Source organism: Phacochoerus africanus, chromosome 2 (genome assembly GCF_016906955.1).
Source record: "Phacochoerus africanus isolate WHEZ1 chromosome 2, ROS_Pafr_v1, whole genome shotgun sequence".
Lineage (NCBI taxonomy): Eukaryota > Metazoa > Chordata > Mammalia > Artiodactyla > Suidae > Phacochoerus > Phacochoerus africanus.
Window position 1 is genome coordinate 64128017 of NC_062545.1, and position 25687 is coordinate 64153703.

At 38.8% G+C, this 25687-nt stretch overlaps 1 protein-coding gene across 1 annotated transcript in view; it reads left to right on the forward strand.

The window, feature by feature from the left end:
• The window catches only part of KLHL32 (kelch like family member 32), a 224746-nt gene that overhangs the window by 39339 nt on the left and 159720 nt on the right, over positions 1 to 25687 (forward strand). Inside the window, exons 2-3 of the mRNA XM_047761350.1 lie at positions 9192 to 9279; positions 17851 to 18031. Of these exons, the coding sequence (XP_047617306.1) occupies positions 9257 to 9279; positions 17851 to 18031 (204 nt within the window). The 5' untranslated portion in view covers positions 9192 to 9256. The remainder of the gene's footprint in view (positions 1 to 9191; positions 9280 to 17850; positions 18032 to 25687) is intronic.

The window sequence follows — 25687 nt, forward strand, 5'->3', positions numbered from 1 at the left end:
TTTTGGAGGTATTTTTGATTTTGCTACATTCAAATTCTTTCCTAACTGCATAGCATTAATGGTGGGTGTCAGACCCCAGGGGTTTCATTTGTTCTTGGGCTAAATGATAGGTGCCCTGGATTTGAAAGGGCATGGGTGGACTCTGGTTAGGGATCAGGTGGACCAAAGGAACAGATCTAGACCTCAGGAGTGCTGGTCCTTCTGGTGAGGCAAGATTGGGAAGAACATTCTGCTCCAAGTGGAAGTAGACAAACAAGTCAGAATTGCATGCTCTTTGCCCAGGTGATCACAAAGACTAATTTGGTGGAAGGGAATGTATTAGTTTTTTAGTTTTAAGGTCATGGATATACAGGGCTGAGATGAATACAATTCATCATAGGATGATTTGGACTTATGGTGCCAATAGGCTTAGAAACTTGTAAACGGTCGCAAAGGGACCTTGAAAGTGATCACTCTTAGATCTAGATGTTTAGAGAACACTTCTAACTTTTTCCCCTATCATTCTGCTTCCTACAGCCCTTCCAAACTGGCCCAGCCCTGAATCATTTTTGGATTCTAAGGAAGGGAAAGGCAGGATCATGGCCTGGATCTCCTTGGGCACTTGGAAAAGTGAAGAGCACTGAGTTAAAAAGGAATCCACATCCCAGGTGCAGGAAAAAGTACAAGGAGACAGGGGGAGGGTAAAGAGGACTGGCTAGCTGAAAGACAAACTTCATGTAAGGGAAACTTAAAATGTAAAATAGAATTAATGAACAAAATATAAAAACGAATGTTACGCAAAAGGAAAATTAGAATTTATTGATACAGCTTATATAAAATGTAGTAAATAGTAATATGTAATAATAGTAAATAATAATTTTCAGGGATTGGTTCATCTGTAACTCATTTTAATTCTTTTTTTTTTTTTTTTTTTTTTTTTTGCTTTTGAGGGCCGCACCTGCAGCATATGGAGGTTCCCAGACTAGGGTGTCTAATCGGAGCTACAGCTGCTGGCTTACACCATAGCCACAGCAACGTGGAATCCGAACCGCACCTGCAACCTACACCACAGCTCATGGCATCGCCAGATCCTTAACCCACTTAGCAAGGCCAGGGATCAAACCTGCGTCCTCATGGGCGCCAGTCAGATTCGTTAACTGCTGAGCCGCGATGGGAACTCCTAATTCACCTTTAAAATGTTTATTCCACTAAAGTTTGTAGAATGGACCAGAATAATTAGATAATTCCTAAGGTAAGCTGATTTAGTGATTTGGTTTCCAAACAATATGGGAATTTTATTTATCTTAAGATTTTTAATTGTCATGTTTGTAATGTCTGAAAAATATCAAGTTAAATGTGTCCTTTAATTTTTTATTATTTTAACTTTTAGGATTCTTGTTCTACACTCACCTAAATATTGGGAGCATTTAAAAATATTAAACTTTCAGAAATATTAAGGGTTTATTTTTCACTTCTCTGTAATAATAAATAGCCTATGCCATCTTAATTCTCAAGTATCCATCTCTGTTCGTGTTTGTGTTATGCTATAAGAGACTGGAGTTTATAACCTAGTTTCTGAAAGGAATCTAGCAGTGATAGGTTGCTAAGAAAGTCTCTTAGCTAATTAAACAATGTGCCTTGAATTTTTCTGAGTCTCTTTACTGCTTGTCATAATGGATCAATTGAAAATGATGCTTATTTTTAGGTTTGTCAAAACTTAAATTAGAAATAAATGAAAGTATTGGAATTCTTGTGGTGGGTGAGTGGTAATGAACCTGACTAATATCCATGAGGACTCGAGTTTGATACCTGGCCTTGCTCAGTGGATTAAGGATCCTATGTTGCCATGAGCTATAGTGTAGGTTGCAGGTGCGGCTCAAATATGGTGTCTCTGTGGTTGTGGTGTAGGCCAGCAGCTGCAGCTCTGATTCAGCCTCTACCCTGGGAACTTCTATATGCTAGTACTTGCAGCCTTAAAAAAAGAAAAAGAAGAAATAAATGAAAGTATAGACATCTTATTTTCATTAATTAAAAAAGAAAACAAGAAATATGTATAATTGTGGGAGTTCCCTGTGGTGCAGCAGGCTACAGATCTGGAGTTGCCACAGCTGTGGCATAGTTTGCAATTGCAGCATAGGTTCGATCTCTGGCCCAGGAACTTCTATGTGCCGTGGGTGTGGCCAATAATAAAAAAAACCCAGGAGTTCCCGTCGTGGCGCAGTGGTTAACGAATCCGACTAGGAACCATGAGGTTGCGGGTTCGGTCCCTGCCCTTGCTCAGTGGGTTGACGATCCAGCGTTGCCGTAGCTGTGGTGTAGGTTGCAGACGTGGCTCGGATCCCGCGTTGCTGTGGCTCTGGCGTAGGCCGGTGGCTACAGCTCCGATTCGACCCCTAGCCTGGGAACCTCCATATGCCGCAGGAGCGGCCCAAGAAATAGCAACAACAACAACAACAACAACAAAAGACAAAAAAAATAATAATAATAATAACAAATTAAAAAAAACCCAAATAAGTATAATTGTATGAAAAATGTTTGAAAGGACCTGATGTTTGGTCCTTGTTTGGAATTTTCTGCAAATTATGATATGTGTATGTGAGTTACTATGGGCATAGCCATTGAAGGTTTGTATACAATGTAGCAAAACTTTTAGTTAGATTGGAAATCATAGCTCTCTCTTTTATGTAAATCAGCAGAAATAGGCACAGCTTTGTATATTCCTTTCATAAGTGTTATTTACACTGTTACTGCTTTACAAAATGAAGCTCAAAGAGAGCCTGTTTATCCAAATTGGCATTAATTTTGCTCCTGGGTATATTAGAAAGTGGGAGCTAGACCGTCTAATGAGGGTAAAGCATAGCCATGAACCATGTCCCAGACTATTCAAATAATTTACTTATCAATATAGAGTTAAATCAATGATTGAAAATGAAGACTAGGTGTGGAGTTTGGGATTAAATGAGTGTATAGCCAAGGAGCGATTTCAAGCGTAACAACATCATCCTATTATGTATTTCCAATTATGCTAATACTGAAGCTCCTGTAAGAATCTGTTTTCCATTTCCTTCTAATTTTCATTCTCTCCATATGTTACTTTTAATTTAGTTTTCAAAACTCCACTCCTTGAATTGAAAATCATCTTTCCCTCACATCTAACCAATGCATAGTTGATTTTAACTTAATTTCACTAATATTCATGCTTAGAAGGAAAGTAAAATTACTCTAAGGGACAAGTCACCTAGTATTTGTTGTTTAGCCTATGCAGTTTTATTTTATCAAACCTTTTTTTTTTTAATTGAGGTATAGTTGATTTACAGGCCTATATTAGTTTCAGGTATACAGCAAAGTGATTCAGTTATGTATATGTTCTTTTTTAGATTCTTTTCCATTATAGGTTATTACAAGATATTGAATACAGTTCCCTGTGCTATACAGTAGGACCTGGATGATCTATTTTATATATAGTCATGTGTATCTGTTGATCCTATATTATTTTTCCTTCCCCACCCTTCCCCTTTGGTAATAAGTTCATTTTTTATGTCTGTGAATCTATTTCTATTTTGTAAATAAGTGCATTTGTATTTTTTTTTTGATTCCACATATAAGTGATATCAGATGACATTTGTCTTTGATTAGGTCCATTAATGTTTCTTTAGATGGCTTTATTTCATTCTTTTTTATGACTGAATAATATTCTATAACACATCTTGTTTATCCATTCTTCTGTTAATGGACACTTAGATATTGCATCCATGCAGCTATTGTAAATAGTGCTGCCATGAAAATTGGGGTACATGTACCTTTTTGTTTTTTTTCTAATTTTTTAATTATAGTTGATTTACAATCTTCCATCAATTTCTGCTGTACAGCAAAGTGACACAGTCATATTTATATATTTATATTTATATATTTATATATATTTATTTATATATTTATATATATACATTTCTTTTTCTCACTTTATCCTCCATTGTGTTCCACCACAAGTGATTAGATATAGTTTCTTGAGTTGTACAGCAGGATCTCATTGCTTATCTACTCAACATCACTAATTATTAGAGAAATGCAAATCAAAACTACTATGAGGTACTACCTCAGACCTGTCAGAATGGCCATCACCATCAAGTCAACAAATAACAAATGCTGGAAGGGTGTGGAGAACAGGGTACCCTCCTACACTGTTGGTGGGAATGTAAATTGATACAACCACTGTGGAAAACAGTATGGCAATACCCCTCAGAAAACTAATATAGAACTACCATATGACCCAGCAGTCCCACTCTTGGGCATATATTAGGACAAAACTTTCTTTGAAAAAGATAGTATGTTCATTGCAACGCTGTTCAAGACAGCCAAGACATGGAAACAACTCAAATGTCCATCGACAGATGAATGGATTAAGAAGATGTGGTATATATACGCAACGTAATACTACTCAGCCATAAAAAAAGAACAAAATAATGCCATCTGAAGCAACATGGATGGAACTAGAGAATCTTATACTGAGTGAGGTAAGTCAGAAAGAGAAAGGCATACCATATGATATAACTTATATCTGGAATCTAATATATGGCACAAATGAACCTTTCTACAGAAAAGGAACTCATGGACTTGGAGAACCCAGACTTGTGGTTGCCAAGGGGGAGGGGGTAGGAGTGGGATGGACTGAGAATTTAGAGTTAATAGATGCAAACTCAGGCATTTGAAATGCCTAAGCAGTGAGATCCTGCTGTATAGTACAAGGAACTATATCTAGTTACTTGTGATGGAACATGATGGAGGATAATGTGAGAAAGAGAATTTATATGAATATATATATATATATATATATATATATATATATATATATATGTTTGGGGTTAGTAGATGCAAACTACTGCATTTTTTCATGTACCTCTTGGCCACTGTATATCTTCTTTGGAGAAATGTCTATTCAGGTCTTCTGCCCATTTTTCATTTGGGTTGTTGGTTTTTTTGCTGTTGAGTTGTATAAGTCGTTTGTATATTTTAGAGATTAAGTCCTTGTCAGTTGCATTGTTTGAAACTATTTTCTCCCATTCCATAGGTTGTCTGTTTTTTTTTGTTGTTTGTTTTTTGTTTTTTATGGTTTCCTTTGCTGTGCAAAAGCTTGTCAGTTTGATTAGGTCCCATTAGTTTATTTTTGCTTTTATTTCAGTTTCTTTGGAAGACTGACCTGAGAAAACAGTTGTTAAGGTTGATATCAGAAAACGTTTTGCTTATGTTCTCTTGTAGGAGTTTGATGGTGTCTTATCCTACTTTTAAGTCTTTAAGCCATTTCAAGTTTATTTTTGTGCATGGTGTGAGGGTGTGTTCTAGTTTCATTGACTTACGTGCAGCTGTCCAGTTTTCCCAGCACTACTTGATGAAGAGACTCTCTTTTTCCCATTTTATATTCTTGCCTCCTTTGTTGAAGATTAATTGACCATAGATGTATGGGCTTATTTCTGCATCCTTTATTCTGTTCCATTGGTCTGTATGTCTTTTTTTGTGCCAATGCCACACAGTCTTGATTACTGTAGCTTTATAATACTTCCTTGCAGTCTCATAGAGTTATGCCTCCTACTTGGTTTTTGTCCCTCAGGATTGCTTTGGCAATTCTGGATCTTTTATTCATACATATATATTTTTGGATTGTTTGTTCTAGTTCTGTGAAAAATATCATGGGTAATTTGATAGAGATTGCATTGAATCTGTAGGTTGCTTTGGGTAGTATGGCCATTTTACAATATTAATTTTTCCAACCCAAGAGCATGGAATATCTTTCCATTTCTTTACATCTTCTTTAATTTCCTGTTAATGTTTTATAGTTCTCAGCATGGAAGTCTTTTACCTGTTTTGTCAGTTTTATTTCTAGATATTTAATTTTTGGGGGTGCAATTTTAAAAGGCATTTTTATATTCCTTTTCTAATATTTCATTGTTAGTATATAGAAATGCATCCTGTTTCTGAATGTTAATCTTTTATCCTACTACTTTGCTGAATTCATTGATCAGTTCGAGTAATTTTTGTGTGAAATCCTTAGGGTTTTCTATGTATATAGTATCATATCATCTGCACAGAGGAACAGTTTTACCTCTTCTCTCCCAGTTTGGATACCTTTTATTTGTTTTGTCTGTCTGATTGCTGTGGCTAGGACTTCCAATATTATGTTGAATAAAAGTAGTTTGAGTGGGCAGCCTTGTTTTGTTCCAGATTTCAGCAGGAAGGCTTTTAGCTTTTATCCATTGAGTATTGTATTGGCTGTGGGTTTGTCATAAATGGCTTTCATCATGTTAATGTATGTTCCCTCTATACCCACTTTGGTAAGAGTTTTTATCATGAATGGATGTTGGATTTTGTCAAATGCTTTTTCCACATATATTAGATGATCGTGTGGTTTTTGACTTTTCTTTTGTTAATGTGGTATGTGACATTGATTGATTTGCATATTTTGAACCATCCTTGTGAACCTGGGATGAATCCCACTTGGTTCTGGTGTATGATATTTTTTATATGTTGTTAGATTCAGTTGGCTAAAATTTTGTTGAGATTTTTGTGTCTATATTCTTCAAAGATATTGGCCTATAATTTTCTTTTTTTATAGTATCTTTGTCTAGTTTTGGTATTAGGGTGATGGCGGCTTCATAGAATGTCTTTGGCAGTGTTCCTTCTTCTTCACCCTTTTGGAAATTTTAAGAAGGATAGGTATAAGTTCTTTGTATGTTTGATAGAATTCACCTGTGAAGCCATCTGATCCTGAACTTTTGTTTGTAGGGTTTTTTCTTTATTACATATTCAATTTCATTTCTAGTGATTGATTTGGTCAAATGCTCTGTTTCTTCTTGAATCAGTTTTGGTGGGCTATGTCCCTAGAAAGTTGTCCATTTCTTCTAGGTTGTCAAATTTGTTGGTATACAATTGTTTCTAGTATTTTCTTATTTATTTATTTTTTTTGTATATCTGCAGTATCCATTGAGATTCCTCCTTTTTCATTCCTTATTTTATTTATTTGAGTTTTTTCTCTCCTCTTCTTGGTGAGTCTGGCTAGAGGTTTGTCAATTTTGTTTACCCTTTCAAAGAACCAGCTCTTGGTTTTATTGAGTTTTTCTATTGCTTTTTTGAATTTCTGTTTTATTGATTTCCTCTCTGATCTTTATGATTTCCTTCCTGCTGCTGACTTTGGGTTTCGTTTGTTCTTCTTTTTCTAATTCTTTTAGGTGGTAGGTTAAGTTGTTGATTTGAGATTTTTCTTCTTTTCTGAGGAAGGCCTGTATCACTATGAACTTCCTTCTAAGCTGTTTTTGCAGCATCCAATAGATTTTGAATGGTTGTATTTTCATTATCATTCGTCTTGAGTTATTTTTTCATTTCCATTTTGATTTCCTCATTAACCCTTTGGTTTTTTAGTAGCATGTTGTTTTGTCTCCATGTAGTCAGTCTTTTCTCATTTCTTTTCCTGTGACTGAGTTCTACTTTCATGGCATTGTGATCAGAGAAGATACTTGATATAATTTCTGTACTCTTAAATTTCTTGAGGTTATTTTTCTGTCCCAGTATGTGGTTAGTCCTTGAGAATATTCCATGTGCACTTGACAAGAATGTATATTCTGATTTTTTTGGTTTTAGTGTCCTGACAATATCAATTAAGTCTAACCTTTCTATTGTCATTTAGGATCTCTGTTGCCTTATTGATTTTCTATCTAGAGGGTCTGCCCACTGATGTGAGTGGGGTGTTAAACCTCCTACCATTATTGTATTCACATCAATTTCTCCTTTTATTTCTGTTGGCATTTGTTATATGTGTCTGGGTGCTCCTATACTACGGGCATATATACTGATGAGTGTAATATCCTCTTCTTGAATTAATCCCTTTATCTACGTGTATCTTTTTGAATTATGGTTTTCTCTGCATGTACGCCCAGGACTGAGATTGCTGGATCACATGGTAACTCTATTTTCAGTTTTTCAGTGTACTTCCATTCTGTTTTCCATAATGGCAGCACCAACTTATATTCCTACTAACAGTGTAGGAGGGCTCTCTTTTCTCCACACCCTCTACAGCATTTTTATCTATATACTTTTTGATGATGGTCATTCTGATTGGTGTGAGGTGATTTTTCATTGTGGTTTTAATTTGCATTTCTCTAATAATTAGCAGTGTTGAGTATCTTTTCATGTGTCTGTTGGCCACCTCTGTGTCATTTTTGGAGAAATGTATTTAGGTCTTCTGCTCATTTTTTTGATTGGGCTGTTTGTTTTTTTATACTAATCTATATGAGCTGTTTATATATTTTGGATATTAAGCCTTTGTTGTTAGCATTATTTATAAATATTTTCTCCATTCTATAGTTTGTTTGTTTGTTTTGTTATGGTTTACTGGCAGATGCTTATAAGTTTAAATGGGTCTCGTTTGTTTATTTTTACTGTTATTTCTACAGCAAGTGGTGTTGTGAAAACTGGACACCTGTATGTAAATCAGTGAAGTTAGAACATTTTCTCATACCATACACAAAAATAAACTCAAAATGGCCTAGAGACTTAAATGTAAGACATCACATTATAAAACTCCTAGAAAAGAACATAGGCAAAACATTTTCTGACATAAATCATAGCAATATTTAATAAATCTTAATTTTTCCCTTTGACCATCAGATGTTTTAATTTCTTTTCTCCATATCCATGACATATGGATAATCCCAGGCCAGGGATTGAATCCAAGCTGCAGCTGCAATCTATGCCATAGCTGCAGAGACAACACCAGATCCTTAACCTGCTGCACCACAGAAAAAACTCCTAAGATGTTTTAATTTTTACTGTACCTTTTTTTTGGCCACACCCAGAGCATGTGAAAGTTCCCAGACCAGGGATCAAACCTTCATTACAGCAGCAACCCATTTCAGTAACAACCCCCAATCCTTAACCCCTGCACCACAAGGGAACTCCTTTACTGTAACTCTTATTAATTTTGCTATATTTGGTTCTCAAACACATTTTACTTCTTAGTCTGTGAAATTCTGATTAGGTGAAAAAACTTTAAAACTTAGAAACATTTTGAACCATTGCCTATTACAAGAGGATTCAGTTAGAATGTTATATAACTCTCCATGGTGCTTCCTTGGGCTTTTAGAACATTAGTATCATCATGGCCCAGAGTGTGCTTTTTTGCATTAAGCTCACTGTGCTTTTCTTTTCTTTTTTATCTTTTTATTCAGCTGGAATGCTTGCTGACTCCTCTGCAAACTTCTAAGGCTGAGACCCTGAGGAACCCAGCTGGAGAATGCCGTCTGAACGCTTCCTCAGGTCAGCCCTGTAGGTTACATCTTTGCTTGATGTAGTGAGCCATGTGTGACTTGAAATTGTCACACTGTACATTTCAAGAGTGAGCACAGAGCAGAGGCTGAATTTGTATTTGAAGGAAATAAGCAAACCAGTTAGAGTTTGTTTGAGTGTAGTATGGTAGCATAAGGACCAACTGCGGAGAGCTAATTACTGGCCAAATCTAGATATGTTTCATAATTCTTTGAATGATACTACTTTTTATATTTTTCTTATTTAGGATGCTTACCTCCCTCAAACAAAAGGCATACTGCTATAAAGGTATATGATTTAAAAAAATAAGCAGAGAACTATACATGTAAATGACTATGGTCCCCTTTAAAGCAATCACTTTTGGGAGTATTTTATGTATTCTCCAAGTACTCATAATATTTTCCTTTAGTACTTATTTAACAGATATTTACTGAGCCAAGAAAACTACTGTGCAGAGAATCTAGCGGTGAATAAATCAGATAAGGCTTCTTACTCTCATGAAGTGTATATTCTATGGGGGAAATAGACTTTAAACAAATCACACCAGTAATAATGCAAATGTAATTGTGAAAAGTGCTTTGAGAGATTGATAGGATGAGGGAGAACCTTTCTGAAGAACTGCTCTGTGATGTGAGATCTGAAGGGTGGGATGACAGGAGGAAATGCCCTTGGGCAGGAAGGAGCTTGACACATCCCCCACACTGAGGGGTGCAGTCCATAAGAAAATGCAGGGCCTTCCTTTGAATGTTCTCAGTGGAGGCAAGTCTTTATCATTATCCAAGGAAGTGGTCAAAAGGACCTTCAAAGCAAAGAATGAGAGAGGTGTTAAGCCTGGGAAGTACCTTCTTTTGAAACATCAAGGACTGGATGTGTCTATGAAATAATGGGACCAGCCTTCTTCCGTGACTCTGAAGCTATTAGAGATGAGTTCCAAAAATGTGTTCAGAAATGGAGGCATGTAGTGCCTCTCTGCTCCCCTAGTGAGTCTGTTGGTCTAGATGGGTTATTCTCACTGGGGGATGATTTTGCTTTCAGGGTACATGTGTAATATCTGGCATCATGTTTGGTTGTCACCAGGATTGGGGGTGCTCTTGGCATCTAGTGAATAGAGGTCAGGGATCCTGCTAAACATGTTACAATGAACGGGATACCCCCCCTAGCAAAAAATGTCAGGATGTCAATTTCACTGAGTTTGTGAGATGCTGCTCTGGGTCTAGTGTCCAGCCAGTATAGCATGTGGAGACCATGGTATTTGTCTCCTGCCACCTCAGCCACATGATTTATTTCTGGCCACCAGGATCCATGTGTATTCTTCTCCAAATGAGTTTTTACTTTAAATCTGCCATCTCTGCTTTCACTGGTCAACCCTGATCCCACCACCAGCTGTCCTCCACAGCTCTATCATCTCTGCAATGGACTTTCCTTCTCTGTCACAACACAGACCCTCCCTTGCCCACCTTTGAGACTTCCCCTGTGCCCTGTGGAACAGTTGCACCAGGACCATACATGTGCCCTGCTGTATCATTTCCCTCACCCAGAAAAGCTCCAAGCATCACCTGCCTTCCCTGAAACCTGTCTTCTTCTGAGGCACCGTTTCTTTTGTAGCCCTCTCAAGTCCTGGTATTATTTTCTCGTATATCATGTCTTATAGTAGTGGGTAGAGAGATGATTGTCACTCTGGCACATAGTTTTGCTTCTAGATCATTACTCCTTATATCCATTGTTGGAGAAAACAATAAACCAACCAAGACAGGCACTTCTGAAGGTTGTGGTCCTCAACTCTCTCCTCCCCTCATTCACTGCTGGCAGGGTACTTCCCCTCATTCACTGAGCATTTGGCACCTGGCTGTCCATCTTCCTCTTCACCACAAACCCTTTACAACTTCCTGGTTCTCTCATTGTTTGTGTAAGGATCTGTCCAAGTTCATGGTCTTGATTTCCAACTTGCTCATTTCTAAGGACCTTCTCCCTCCCTCAGCCACCTGCTGCCATGGTCGTGCCCTGGATCTTGCATCTCCGGCAGTCACTTTGTTTCTGAAACCACGGCATCAGCCTTTACCAGGACCTCCTCTCCTTGTAGCTTGCTGATTTACCTGCCCCCACAGTGGTTGTACTTTGACCTCACTGCAGTGTCTCATCTGCTGGCCCTATCAGTTTCTACCAACCCAGCAGTACTTTCCTTCCCTCATTTTCCTTCTTACCTGGTTTAGATTCTATCACTCTTTTAAATCCTCAGTTTCTCTTGATCTCTGCATTCCTGATGCACTTGCCTGAAAAAAAATCAAACCCACATGAACTCAAATATCCATGTTTCCATGACCATATCATCTAGTGGATATTGGTTCCACTAAATCTTTAGAGTCAACAAGCGAAATAATGCCCGATCATTTTTTTTTCCTTTTTTTTTTTTTTTTGGCCTTCCTGAGGCATATGGGATTCCTCTGCCAGAATCAGATCTGAGCCACAATCAAGACCTAAGTCACAGCTGTGGCAGTGCCCTGGATCCTTAACCCACTGTGCTGGGCTAGGGATAGAACTTGCATCCCAGTGCTCCCAAAACACCACCAATCCCATTGTGCCACACTGGGGATTCTCTGAAATTTTCCTCTGTGTGTTTGTTTCACTTATTCCCTTGTCCCTGCTACTCAAAAGGCAGTCCCTTCCCACAACTGAGCCCAGCCCTGCTTCTGTTTTGAATCCTATCTTTCTTATCTTCTCAGCAGCCTTTGACTGTTGGTTGTCTCTCAGCTGTGTTCTGGAAACAGCTGTGTTTCTGTTACCTCTCTATCCAGATGAGTTTTAGACTTTTAGCCACGGCCTCTTTCTGAGCTCCAGGTCCTGCATCCTGCCTGCCCTTGTCCTTAGTGTTCAAGCCACAAACATTCTGTAGACTGTGTAAGGGTCATGCTCTCTTCTGCCACAGGATCAGAGCACTTGCTGTCCCCTTGCCTGGAAAACTCATACCCTCTTGCCAGGGTAATGTGTTCTGATCCTTCAGCCCAGCTCCAGTATTATTCCTTCAAGAGGCTAGATTATTTGATTAAAGTGTAACTGCCTCGTTAAACTAAGGGTTCCACAAGGGCTGCTGCAGAGTTTGGTTTGTTCATCATTTTATCTGTAGTATCTGGTACAATACCTGCCCAGGATGAATAAACGTTTGTTGAATGAATGAAGAAAGGAAGGAAACAAGACTATCCATTTATAATTAAGTTCCTTTCTTCATAGTATTCATCACTTGTTGGTCATCCAGTAAGCATATTCGATCTTCTTTGTTTATTATTTGGCCATTGCTGTTAATTACTAATTTTTTTTTGTGTGTGTGCTTTTTAGGGCTGCACCTGTGGCATATGGAGAGTCCCTGGCTAGGGGTCCAATCAAAGCTACAGCTGCTGGCCCACGCCACAGCCACAGCAATAGCAACATGGGATCCAAGCCATGTCTGTGACCTGCACCACAGCTCACAGCAATGCCAGATCCTTAACAATCTGAGCAAGGCCAGGGATCGAACCTACAACCTCATGGTTCCTAGTTGGATTCATTTCTGCTGTGCCACAATGGGAACTCCCAATTACTAGTATTAATTTAAAAGTATTTATAAATTATAAAGTATACTATAAAAATAAAATTAAGTTCCATACTGTTTTTTAAGCAACCTGTCTCCTTAAATAGAGTTGTTTTAATATTAATGTATTTAATTTTTATTAAAATATTTTGACTGTAGAATTGAAGTGTTTAGAGCACAATTTATCAATAGCCTGAACTGACATAATCATGCATAATGCCAGTACTATCAGGTTTTTTTGTCCAGTCCTTTTTCTTTAGTGTGTAAAGTAATCTATTTAGGAAATGAGGGTCTTTCTACTATTTGATTGTTTTTGGTATATAAGTATGTAATGCCTCATTACTCAAAGACTACTTGCATATACTTTGTCTAAATACTCAATAAACATTGATATATAAATGGACTTAAATATTAAATTTAAAATGCAGATGTGCTTAAAAACAAGACAGGACAGCTGATTTGGAATTTGTATCTTATGAACTGACTGAACTCAGTTAAAATTTATGCTATGAAAATGAGACCCTGAGAGATTTCTATAATAGAATATATTAACTACAACAAACTTGAATAGCAGTTTGTACCCACATGGTGCTTCGTGATAAGTATCGTATTCATGATGTTATGAACACCATGCTCTGCATTTGATTTTTTAGTTTTTATTGTTAACTCCAGAATGAAAGTTAAAAACTTGTAGTCATGAATGGTCGTCTTCCTTGAGACCTCATTTATTTATCTCCCATTACTGTATGCTAACCTCAGGCCAATCAAATGATTGCTCCCTGCATCACTAAAAAGCAATTTTTTTCTCAAGGAGTCTGGTGCTTCCCAGGTTGTACTGACAGAGGCTGAGCCCTGTGAGATTCAGCAACAGCCCAGGCTCATCGGCACCTGGAGCCCTTTTAGAGTTCAGGTGGAAAGAAACGAGAGACACATCCTAGGGAACTTGTAGACTGTCAGTAGAACCATAATGTGAAGTGTGTGTGTGTGTGTGTGTGTGTGTGTGTGTGTGTGTGTGTATTTAAAACTTTTCTCAGACACATTTTTTAAAAAATAAAAAAAGCAAGAGTTCACACTGTCACACAGTGGGTTACTAATCTGGGTGTGGTAGCTTGAGTGGAGTCCCTGTGGAGGTGCAGGTTCAACCCCTGGCCTGGCGCAATGGTTAAATGATGCCAGGTTGCCACAGCTAAGGCTCAGATTCAGTCCTTGGCCCAAGAACTTTCATGTGCCATGGGAGTGCCCATAAAATTTTAAAAAAAGCAAAGACAAAAGAAAGAGGTAAAATGAATTTTAATGATATATTTAGCCCAGTATACCTCAAATTTCAACATATAATCAATATAAAAATATTAATGAGATTGTTTTGCATTCTTTTTTTTTCCTACTACATCTTTGACATCCAGTGTACATTTTCCACTTCCAAGCACATCTGCCACATTTTAAGTACTCAAAAGCCAAATATAACTCATGACTATTACATTGGACAGTGCAGTTCTAGGGAATTCTTCAGAGGAAAGGGTATTGGGGTTGCCTTGAGAAAGCCAGGTCATCCTCTGCACTCACTTGTGAATTTTGAAATGGCAGTGTTGCTTCCATGGAAGACTTTTCCCAATTTTAGGGTGATACTTAAATCTGTATACCCTCAGGACATGTGGCTCCTGTTTTATGCATTTTTCTTTGGGTTTTTTTCTTGAGATTCTTTTCTAGTAATTTAGAAAGTTTTAGGACTATGCTTTTCTTTCCTTCTTCCTTGTTTACCAAATAATGTAGGGACATTGCTCTAAGTTGGGAGCTCCAGTTTGCTAATTCATGTAAGTTTTTGATTCCAAGGGAGCCAGCCATTTGTAGCTTAGGACTACTCCCCACCCTAATTTAGACATGGTTCATGATGGTCTTTGAATCATCTCCTCCCTGGTTTATGATTATTGGCTTACATGGGCCTGTGGCTGTCCAGTTGTGTGCTATGGCCACTTGTGCCTTAGCATTTAAGGGGTTGAGGTTTTTTGCAGATTTACATCTGAGAGCTGAGTGGGAAGTTATTTTCAAAATACAATAATGACTTGTTGATTAATGGGCCTTTATTTCTTGCCAAATGTTGGAGTATTTGTTTCTGCTTTTAAGGATTCTAACATATTGGTTCCAAAATATTTAGAATCTTGTGCCAAGTATTGCCTTAAATATTTAGCATACTGTTTTCTTTAAGCTTGAATATTTCAGGCCCAACTGAATGATCCTGTGAAATGGTGCAGCATCACAATTGTTTCAGAACTGAGCCCTTTATTCTTTGCCAAATTTCAGTTTACAGATGCTCTTTCCCTGGCAAGATTTATTCTCTGTCAATGGAGATCTGAAATGCAAATACTGATTCAGTCTTAATAATAAGGACATGAATTATGGCCCTATATTTGGAGAATGAGTAAGGAAATATTATGAGGCAATTATTTTAATATATTCTTCTGTTCCACCACAAATGAAATTTCAAAATACATTTATTTAGCATTTAAGGTGATATTAAAAGGGAGAAAAGTTATGAAAGTTTCAGAGAAATGTTATAAGATTATAATAAAGTATTTTTCTATCTTCAAACTTAGAGAACAAAAGATACATGTTTGTGAAGCATGTTTTCAGACACTTCTTATCACTATCTCATGTTTATTTTGAAATATAAATGTTTATTTTTCTTTAAAGGGTAACTTTCATGTTGAGATTAATTATGCACAATCTAAATATAAAATTAATACGGACTTTGGGATTTTTCACCTCTAGCCTAGATTTTTGAGATCTTTGCAGACTATCTTTTATTTTATTTTTATTGCTTTTTAGGCCTGTACCTGAGGCATGTGGGATTTGCCAGGCTAAGGGTTGAATCAGAGCGGCAGCTGAAGCCTACGCCAGAGCCACGGCAACACCGGATCCAAGCTGTATCTGCGACCTACACCATAGCTCACAGCAATACCAGATCCTTAACCCACTGAGCCAAGCCAGGGATTGAACCCATGTCCTCCTGGATACTAGTTGAGTTTGTTACTGCTGAACCACAACAGAAACTCCAGATTATCATTTTTTGATTTTATTTTGGGTTTTCTTGTTTCTTTTATTTTTTAAACAGGAGAATGAATTACATCATTGTGTTCATGGTGACAGGTTCTCAAAATGCTTGATCTTAGACTATCAGGTTTCTCATCTATGAAAGAGAGATAATATTAGTACCTGCCTTATAGGGTTGCTATGAAGATTAAATGAATTAATAATTGTAAATCACTAGAATAATTCATGACTTTGTGTTTGTAAAATATGTAAAAATGTCACCCTTTTAGGAAAGATTTTTTAAAGACTATTCTGAAGCTTACTTAGCTCATGTCATATTTCTATTACTGTTCACTTCCCTCATTTCTTTAACTGAGCCATGCTGTCTCCATTCTAGGCTTTGCATAGCAGTTTGTAAAAGTGTTGTTTATGCTTCTGAGTGTGGTTTTCAATTACTGACTTTAAAAGTCTGCCTATAGCTAGAGCCACTAGATGAATATTCGATGACAGTAACCATTTCCAAACTCACTGCTGCATTTCAACTGAAAATAATCCTCCCACCTTCCCACGAGAACTTCCTATATCATCACCTCCTGTCAAGTTTCTTTTTTCTTCTCTCAATAGTTCTGACATTTCTCAGGCTCCCCAGTGAAAAAAAAGTCTGATAAAATTTACTGGCTGCATTCTGGCATTTCATTTGGTTTACTTTAAGGTGATTTGTGCTGAACTGTAATTTACCAGCCAACTGGCACCATCGGTTGGGCAGAGCTGTCAGATAAACCAACCGTGCAGACTAGGCTGGTGGTGACTCCCTGGCTCCCTGGAATAGCTCTTTCACACTCGGAGGGAGAGATGGGGTGCAGGAGTTGTCAGGATGGGAGAGACAGCGTTCACTCATTCCTGTGGTATCTCTACTCAGCTTCAAGAAGAGTCTGCAGGCAGAAATAGAGCTTGATGGCCCTTGTTCTCATCCTGAGGGGTAACTAATGTATGACTGCTATAGCTCATGCTTCTTGGTCTAGTGCCAGTTCTGAGAGTCTGGAGTGCTGTGGAGATTTTCATGGGTCTAGGATGGAATTGTTCATAATTATCTACAAATTCAGTTTGCAGTTGGTACTTATGGCATTACCTCTACATTATTCTAGGAAGACCTGGGGTTTCACCCAGGAGTTTTGAAAGCATAGCAGTTCACAAAAGAACAAAAAATATATTACACAGTCGTTCCAAGTCTAGTACAGTGATCACACATGGACATTGTGGGCTGATGACATGTTTTACTTTCAGCCTTAACTTTTTTTTTTTTTCATTTACAATGACATTTCTTTTGATGTTCTCCTGGTGGTACATAATTTCCTAAGTTAAATAATAAGCTGCTGTGGTTTAATTGATAGTCTTTTGCATGAAATGGTCACTGGCAGCTCTTTTTATGCTTTATCAACATTTGCTCAGTTTTGTTTTATTTGTTATTGTGTTTTGTGGGGAGACTTGGTAACTTCCCATGTCTCTGGTGAGCCATGCAGGTGCAGTGGATTCTGTGCTGGATGAGGGCACAGCAGTGATCAAGTTCTGAGCATGGATGAATCCCATATAGGTGGAACAAATCTTGAAAGGGAATCAGCTAGAGAGGGGTTCCCAAAGTGGAAGGGGGTCACACACATATGTACACACATCCAGAGAAAGCTTTGGCCATAGAGACGTACACATACTAAGGGTCTGGGGGCCTGGCAGAGGCACACAGACACAGATGGACACCCATGAACACACATTCTGAAAGAGGGGGACTGTGAAGGTGAGGAAAAGAGAATTAGAGAAAAGGAAAGCAGGAGAATGGTGGAAAACGGGGACTGGGAGGGTCACAGTACTGCTGGCGTTGGGATCCACATTCCCTGAGTAGCTGTTGAAGGAGGAAGGGAGCGTGGGAGTGGCCAGGCTGGTGAGAGGAAGAATGCTGACTTGATTGCTCTCCTTCACAGTATTCAAGAAATGCTGACAGGCCAGAGGCTCTGCCACTCGGAATCTCACAATGATAGCGTCCTGGCAGCACTGAATCAGCAGAGAAGTGATGGCATCCTCTGCGATGTCACCCTGATAGCTGAGGAGCAGAAATTCCATGCTCACAAGGCTGTCCTCGCCGCCTGCAGCGACTATTTCCGGGTAAGTCACGGTAGTTTGTGTATTTGTTGCTCTTAAAACATGAATAAATAGAGGGTGACAGCTTCATGAACTGACATGCGAGTCAGCCAGTTAGACATCAGTCCCAGTGTTGTGAATGTGAAGGGCCTTCCTGGTCAGGCTATAATTGGGACCCCAATGGGATCCTCCCAGGGCTGGACCCTGGATGTCCCTCCAAGGGGAAGCATGCCTCTCCTCTGTGTCTGAGCCAGGGGGCATTGGACACTTTGTCACCCTAAGAAAGTGTGGCATTGCAATGTGCTGTAGCGGGGTGCAGCCTGGGGGGTGGGGACAGATGTTTCTGGATTCAGGTTTAGAAGGACACTCTGTAAAACAGTTTTTTTTAATTCCATAAATATATAGTGTTTCGGATTTTTTTTGATTTTCTATGGATGTTCTGGTATTAGTGCTTTCAACATTCTGCTTTAGGAACAGAGATGGAATTGGCCAAAAGAGTATTTATGGTTGATATTATTGGTTGATTTTTATTATTTGTGGGTATCTGTTTGGCTGAAGACATGTTGTCTAGTTTAGTAGAACTTTGTTTTTATTTATTTATTTATTATTTATTTATTATTTTTTAATTTTTTTGCCATTTCTAGGGCCGCTCCCGCGGCATATGGAGGTTCCCAGGCTAGGGGTGGAATCAGAGCTGTAGCCGCTGGCTTACACCAGGGCCACAGCAACGTGGGATCCGAGCCGCATCTGCAGCCTACACCACAGCTCACGGCAATGCTGGATCCTTAACCCACTGAGCAAGGCCAGGGATCGAACTCAAAACCTCATGGTTCCTAGTCGGATTTGTTAACCACTGATCTATGACGGGAACTCCTAGAACTTTGAAATTTGATTTCTAGTGGCTAATGATATGTGATGATGTATTTTTTCTTTTTTTTTTTTAAGATGAGTGCATAGTATATGGTTATAGTTAAATTTAATGTCATTTATTTAGTGTTTCCTATGATTCAGGTAGTAGGCAAAGGACTTTATATGCATATCTTATTTAATTCTCACAGTAATCCATTTTATAAATATCTAGACTATGAAAATCACCATTTTACATATAAGGAAACTGACTCTCAGTGACTAAGTAATAAGTCACACAGTTCTGAAATGGCAAGTCTATAATCAAAATCCATGTCTGACTCTTAACCAGCACGCTAATCTACCTCACACGTATATAAGAAATTTGTGACAATTATTAATCAGATTTTTTGAAATATCAATTTCTTAATCTACATAATTCTTATTTCATATTCTTTTCAATGTTATTTCAGTTAACTAGTGACTAGGTAATAATTTCAAAACATTGAAGCATTCAGTCTCTCAGTCTCTTTATAAATTAGAATACACATTTAACTGTGAATTAAAACCATTTTTTCTGGCGTTCCCGTTGTGGCTCAGTGGTTAACGAATCTGAGTAAGAACCATGAGGTTGTGGGTTCGATCCCTGGCCTTGCTCAGTGGGTTAAGGATCCAGTGTTGCTGTGAGCTGTGGTGTAGTTTGCAGACTCTGCTTGGGTCTGGCATTGCTGTGGCTCTGGCGTGGAGTGGCGCCTACAGCTCCGATTTGACCCCTGGCCTGGGAACCTCCATATGCTGCGAGTGCGGCCCCAGAAAAGACAAAAAGCCAAAAAAAAATAATGATAATTAAAAAATAAAGAAAACCGTTTTTTCTTACCAAAGTCTCAAAATGATATAGAAACCAACTCCAGCCTGGGGCAATATGTTGTCTTGATTTGGAAGTTTTGTTTTGTTTTGTTTTGGACGTACCTGTAGCATATGGAAGTTCCCCGGCCAGGGATCAAACCAGTGCCATAGCAGTGACCCTAGCCCTGTGGTGATGCTTGATCTTTAATTTGCTGTGCCACAGCAGAACTCCCGATTTGGTAGTTTTCAATAGGAATCTTGTGTTTTGATGTTCACTAGATAACATCAACTGTACTCAGTTGCCAACTATCAGTTAAAGAGAATTTTCAAAGATGCCAAATCATAAAGGAAAGATTTTTTTAAAAATTGTTTTAAATATGAGGAAACATAATAATGTGGATTATAAAGAGGTAATTACTTAAAACATCTATCTAAAATTAAAAATAGGGATTTAAGGAGTTCTCTTGTGGCTGAGTGGGTTAAGGATCTGATGTTGTCACTGCATCGGCTCTGGTCGCCACTGTGGCAGGGGTTCTATCCCTGGCCCAGGAACTTTGGCTTGCTATGGATGTGGCCAAAAAAGAAAAAAAGTAAAGATTTAATTCTAAACTGCAGAAATGAAGCAGAATATCTATAAAGTGACCTTACAGTTTCATTAATATAATGCCCATTTTATACACTCTCACATTGTTAGGCATTAATCCAAAAAGCTTATAGTACTTGGAATGCTTTTGAAATAACTTATTTTGAGTTGTTATATACAGTATGTGCACAGAATATAATATGAGTTTTTTCCTTTTGCACACCATAATATAGCCCTCTTGGTTCTTAGCTTCTCTCCTCCTGAGTCTCAGTGTGTTGGGTTTTGTGCATGCGTGTATAGGAGAGGGAAGATGTGAGTGTATCCACAGGAGCACCAAAGAGCATTTCACTTGTTGCTGAAGTTTGTACTCCAAGTTTTTCATCTTTTTTGCCACAATGTCCCTCATACTCCGACAGATCATACATAGAGTGCCTGCTTTAAAATACTGATGTTATAAAGCCTGCGAAGAAAGCTCTTTTACTCTCATCTACAGATAAGGAAACTAAATTGCAGTATGTTTAAATAACTTGCGCAAGGACTGCCAAATGCTAAGTAGAAGAGCTGATTCCCACATACCAGAGCATTTGTCTCCTTGAGTACCAAATTGTGCTTTTTCTACTTAACCATGTGCCCTGCTGGATTCATACACTGTTCCTTTAATTTCATGACCTGCTTGTGAGGTAGAATTTCAGTGACTTGTGGGTTGACTGTTGAGATGTAGAAACCAAGGCAAACTTGGAACCATTGGCACTTAACTCTTTTCTGGGTAGTATGCTAAGTGCTATAGTTAGTTATACAATATTTTACCAAACATATACTGAACCCTATGGAACTTGTAATACAGTTGTTATTAGTGGAAGCCATTTTTGCCTTGTACCTTGTATCTTTGTTAGCTTTTGTTGCATAACAAACCACACTAAAACTTAGAAGCTGGATAGTTCCTCTGGCCTGCCAGCTTCCATGATTGATGCTGGATTCATTCTCATATCAGCAGTTAACTGGAGTGTTGGCTGGAGATTAGATAATCTCAATTGGCCTTGTTCACCTGTCTGGTGATTGGTAGACTGTGGTTGGGGTTGTAGGGGACACTGGGCCTGTATTTCTCATAAGCAAGCTAGCTTGGGCTTTTTCACATGACAACTAAATTCTAAAAACGGTAAGAGGGCTCGCTTCAATGCACAGGTGCTTTTCAAGCTTCTGTTTGCCTCATGTTTACTAATGTCCTGTTGGCCAAACAAGTCACATGGCCCAGCTGAGTCAGTGTAAGAAGGTCTATGAAAGGGCATGGATGCTGGCAGGGGAAGAATTTGTTGCCATTTTGCAGCCTATCACTATCAAGAACTGTCAAGAATCTGTGATTTATGTGGGTTGGGAACCAGCAAGTTAGTCTATCACAGATTCAGAGATTCTGCTAGAAGACATGAAAATCTCAAGTCACACAAAGTGGGTTGTTATAGGAGAGGTTCATTGAGCTTAGGGAACCCAAATATTTCATAATAGGTTGGAAACGTATCTGTCCTTTGCTCTGGAGGAAAACATTATTATACTAGACAGTAAGCATGCCTACCCTTTGCTCTGCAAAGAGACACTCTTATCTCTTAGGATCTTATGCAAAACTAATCTTTGCTCTGAAAGGAGATACCACTCTGTCCTCCAAGCCTGTTTGCTATAGAAACGCCCTTGAAAAGAGAGTTCAGAACAAGGACACTCAGTGCCTCACTCACAATACATACAGAAGCGTGAGATACCCATGGAGAATTGCCTCCTAACCACCACATGCTATGAACTATAATTATATCTGTCTTCCTTGTGTCTTAATGTTCTACACTTAGAGTAGGATTACCAAGTGTCCTGTCGTAGTAGTTTCTGTATCTCTCACATCACTTAAATGTTACCTCAGTACTCAGTAAATATTTATTAAGTGAATTAAAAATGTTTTCTGATTTTCATAGAATTCCATGTATATTTCAATTTTAACATCTTGCATATAAAATATGCAAATTATTTATGGATTTTTCTTTCCAGTGTGATCTATTAGCATTAATGAGGGCTCTGACCTAAATAGATTTTTGTACTCTGGATTCTGATATCTGGCAGATTATTTTGAAGCTGAAGTTATTGTTCTGATTCAGGAAATGTGGGACAGCAGGAGTGAGAAGGCCCAAGTTTTGATGTAAACTTCCTTTACATTGATCTGAGAGATGGTATCAGTTTTTCTCGCTTAAATATGAATAAAGAGCAGTTGAGCACAAAATATTGTGGCTTCCTGTGATCATCAGCATTTTAAATGAAAGGGTAGGGACACATTCTTCAACCATAATATGAGTTTTTTAAAAAACTAAGTTTAGGCTTTATATTGGCAGTGCGGGCTTAACATGGCAATAGTCAAAAGCTCTAACTGTGTCAGATCAGGGGCTTCTTTTATAAGAGTAAAGTATGGAGTTCCTTCATGACTCAATGGGTTAAGGATCCAGCCTTGTCACTGTTGTGGCTCTGGTTACAGCTGTGACACGGGTTCCATCCCTGGCCTGGGAACTATTGCATACCGAATATGGCCAAAAAAAAAAAAAAAAAGTTTAAAACAGAACTGGAAGAAAGAAAGGAAGAGCTCAGGAGTCAGACCTGATGTGAATATAGCAAGAGGGACCACGTCTCTCCTTTTCCCATTGTTTCCCAGTCTCTGACAAATAGTAGATGCTATTCTATTTTTTTGTTTGTTTGTTTGTTTTAATCTTTTCCAGGGCTACACCCACAGCATATGGAGGTTCCCAGGCTAGGGGTCTAATTGGAGCTGTAGCCACTGGCCTACACCAAAGCCACAGCAACGTGGGATCCGAGCCACATCTGTGACCTACACCACAGCTTACAGCAACACCGGATCCTTAACCCACTGAGCGAGGCCAGGGATTGAACCCGAAACCTCTTGGTTCCTAGTCAGATTTGTTAACCACTGAGCCACGATGGGAACTCCACGATGCTATTCTATTAATATCTGTTGGGTTATTCACCCGCTTTGCTAATTACTCTTTGAGCATAGGCAAGCCATCTAGCTTCTGTGAACCTGTGTTTTTTTTTGGTCTGTAAATTAGTGATCATAAAGTATAACTCTCAGAATAGGTTGGTATAGAGATTCAGATGTGAAGGTGTATAATGCACTTAGCACTGAATCCGATACATAGCAGAACATCAGTAAACATTATCTGCTTCTTTCCTTGGCCTAACCTGGGATCCCTGGTCATGCTTTGCCTGGCCAGTTGTGGGAAACAAAGGCTGTTCCCCTTTAGGCTTTCGTGGTTTCAGACTCCCTCATCTTTTGATAGGTCAGAATAACATTTTGGTTTCACCCTTTCCCATTTGGTTATTTTCTGAATCTGACACCTCCTTCCTTCTTGTTTAGAACATTCTAGTAGCCATTTAACTTTCTCCTCTGGTTGTCCCTTGGCAAACCTGTGTGCAGATAGATGACTGTGTGATTAACTTTCACTCCCCTGCTCAGGTCTTCCAGAGCTTCTCAAGGCCTGTCTGCCAGACCCCTGGAGTGGCCTTCATGCTGTGTAATTATCATTCATCCTCATCTGTGTTTTCCCATCTGTGCTTTGATGTGACAGCCATACTGTTCTCCAGATACTGTATTCCACCCGAGAGCCTTTTCACTTCTCAGCCTTGCCAGTGTCCATTCCTTCTACCTCAGCTGCCTACTCACCTCTTAGCCTATCTTGTTCATCTTCCAAGGTTTATCACAACCAACAAGTGTTAAGTCCTCCACAGAGCCCTATTCTGTCTACCCATCGCTCTTAATTCATATGCGAGGTTCCTCTTTTCTGAGGCCTCAAGGATCAATAGAACGAAAGGGCAACCTACAGAATAGAAGATAATTTGCAAACCGTCTCTCTGATAATGAGTTAATATCCAAAATATATAAGGGACTCATACAACCTAATAGTGAAAACCCAAATACTAGGATTAAAAAATAGGCAAAAGTTGGGCTTATCAGACACAACTTAGAATAGATTTACAAGGAGATCCTGCTGAATAGCATTGAGAACTTTGTCTAGATACTCATGTTGCAACAGAAGAAAGGGTGGGGGAAAAAATGTAATTGTAATGTATACATGTAAGGATAACCTGACCCCCTTGCTGTACAGTGGGAAAATAAAAAAATTATAAGAAAAATGTGCAAAAGATGTTAAAAGACATTTTTCCAAAGAAGGTATACAAATAGCCACAGGCACATGGGCCTGAACAGGTGCATATTCAGCATCACCATCAGGGAAACTGTAATGAAAAATCACCTCATCCCTGCTAGCATGGCTGTTCCCAAGACAAGATATTAAAAATGTTAGTGAGGATTCTGAGAAAAGGGAACCCATATACACTGTGGGTGGGAATATTAATTGGTGCAGCCACTGTGGAGAACACTATGATTTCTCAAAAACTTGCAAATAGAAGGACCGTAGGATCCAGTAATCCCACGTCTGGGTATATATTGATAGGAAATGAAATCTGAATCTCAAAGAGACATCTGCACTCTCATGTTCATGGCCGTCGTAGTCATAATAACTGAGGTGCCAAAACAACCTAAATGTCTGTCTTTGAATGAACAGACGAGGAATATGTTGTGTCTGTGTGTCTGTGTGTGTATGTAATAGAATAGTATTTCCTTCTTTCCCATGAGAAAGTGTCCATTCCTTCTACCTCAGCCGCCTACTCACCTCTTAGCCTATCTTGAAGGCTAAGGTTAACCAAAGTGAAATAAGTCAGACAGAGAAAGACAAATATTGCACGATCTCGTAGAAACTGAGAATAAAATGGTAGTTGCCAGGGCTGGGAAGAGGGTGAAATGGAGAAATGCTGGCAAAGGGCACAAACTTCCACTGACACGATGAATAAGTTCTGGGGGCTCTAATGTACAGCGGGGTGACTATAGTTAGTAATGGTATATCGCAGACCTGAAAATTTCTGCAAGAGTAGACCTTACAAATTCTTAATACACATGCACAAGAGAACTGTGTGAGGTGATGGATGGATGGCTTGACTAACTTTATTGTGATAACCACTTCACTATATATACATGTATCAAATCATCGCCTTGTATGCCTTAAACTTACACAATGTTAGGAGTTCCCGTCATGGTTCAGTGGTTAACAAACCTGACTAGCATCCCTGAGGACATGGGTTCGATCCCTGGTCTCGCCCAGTGGGTTAAGGATCCGACGTTACCATGAGCTGTGGTGTAGGTCACAGATGTGGCTCAGCTCCTGCATTGCTGTGGCTGTGGCATAGGCCGTAGCTACAACTCCAATTAGACCCCTAGCCTGGGAACCTCCATATGCCAGGGGTGTGGCCCTAAAAAGACAACAACAAAAAATGATTAAAAAAAAAAAAAACTTACACAATGTTATTTG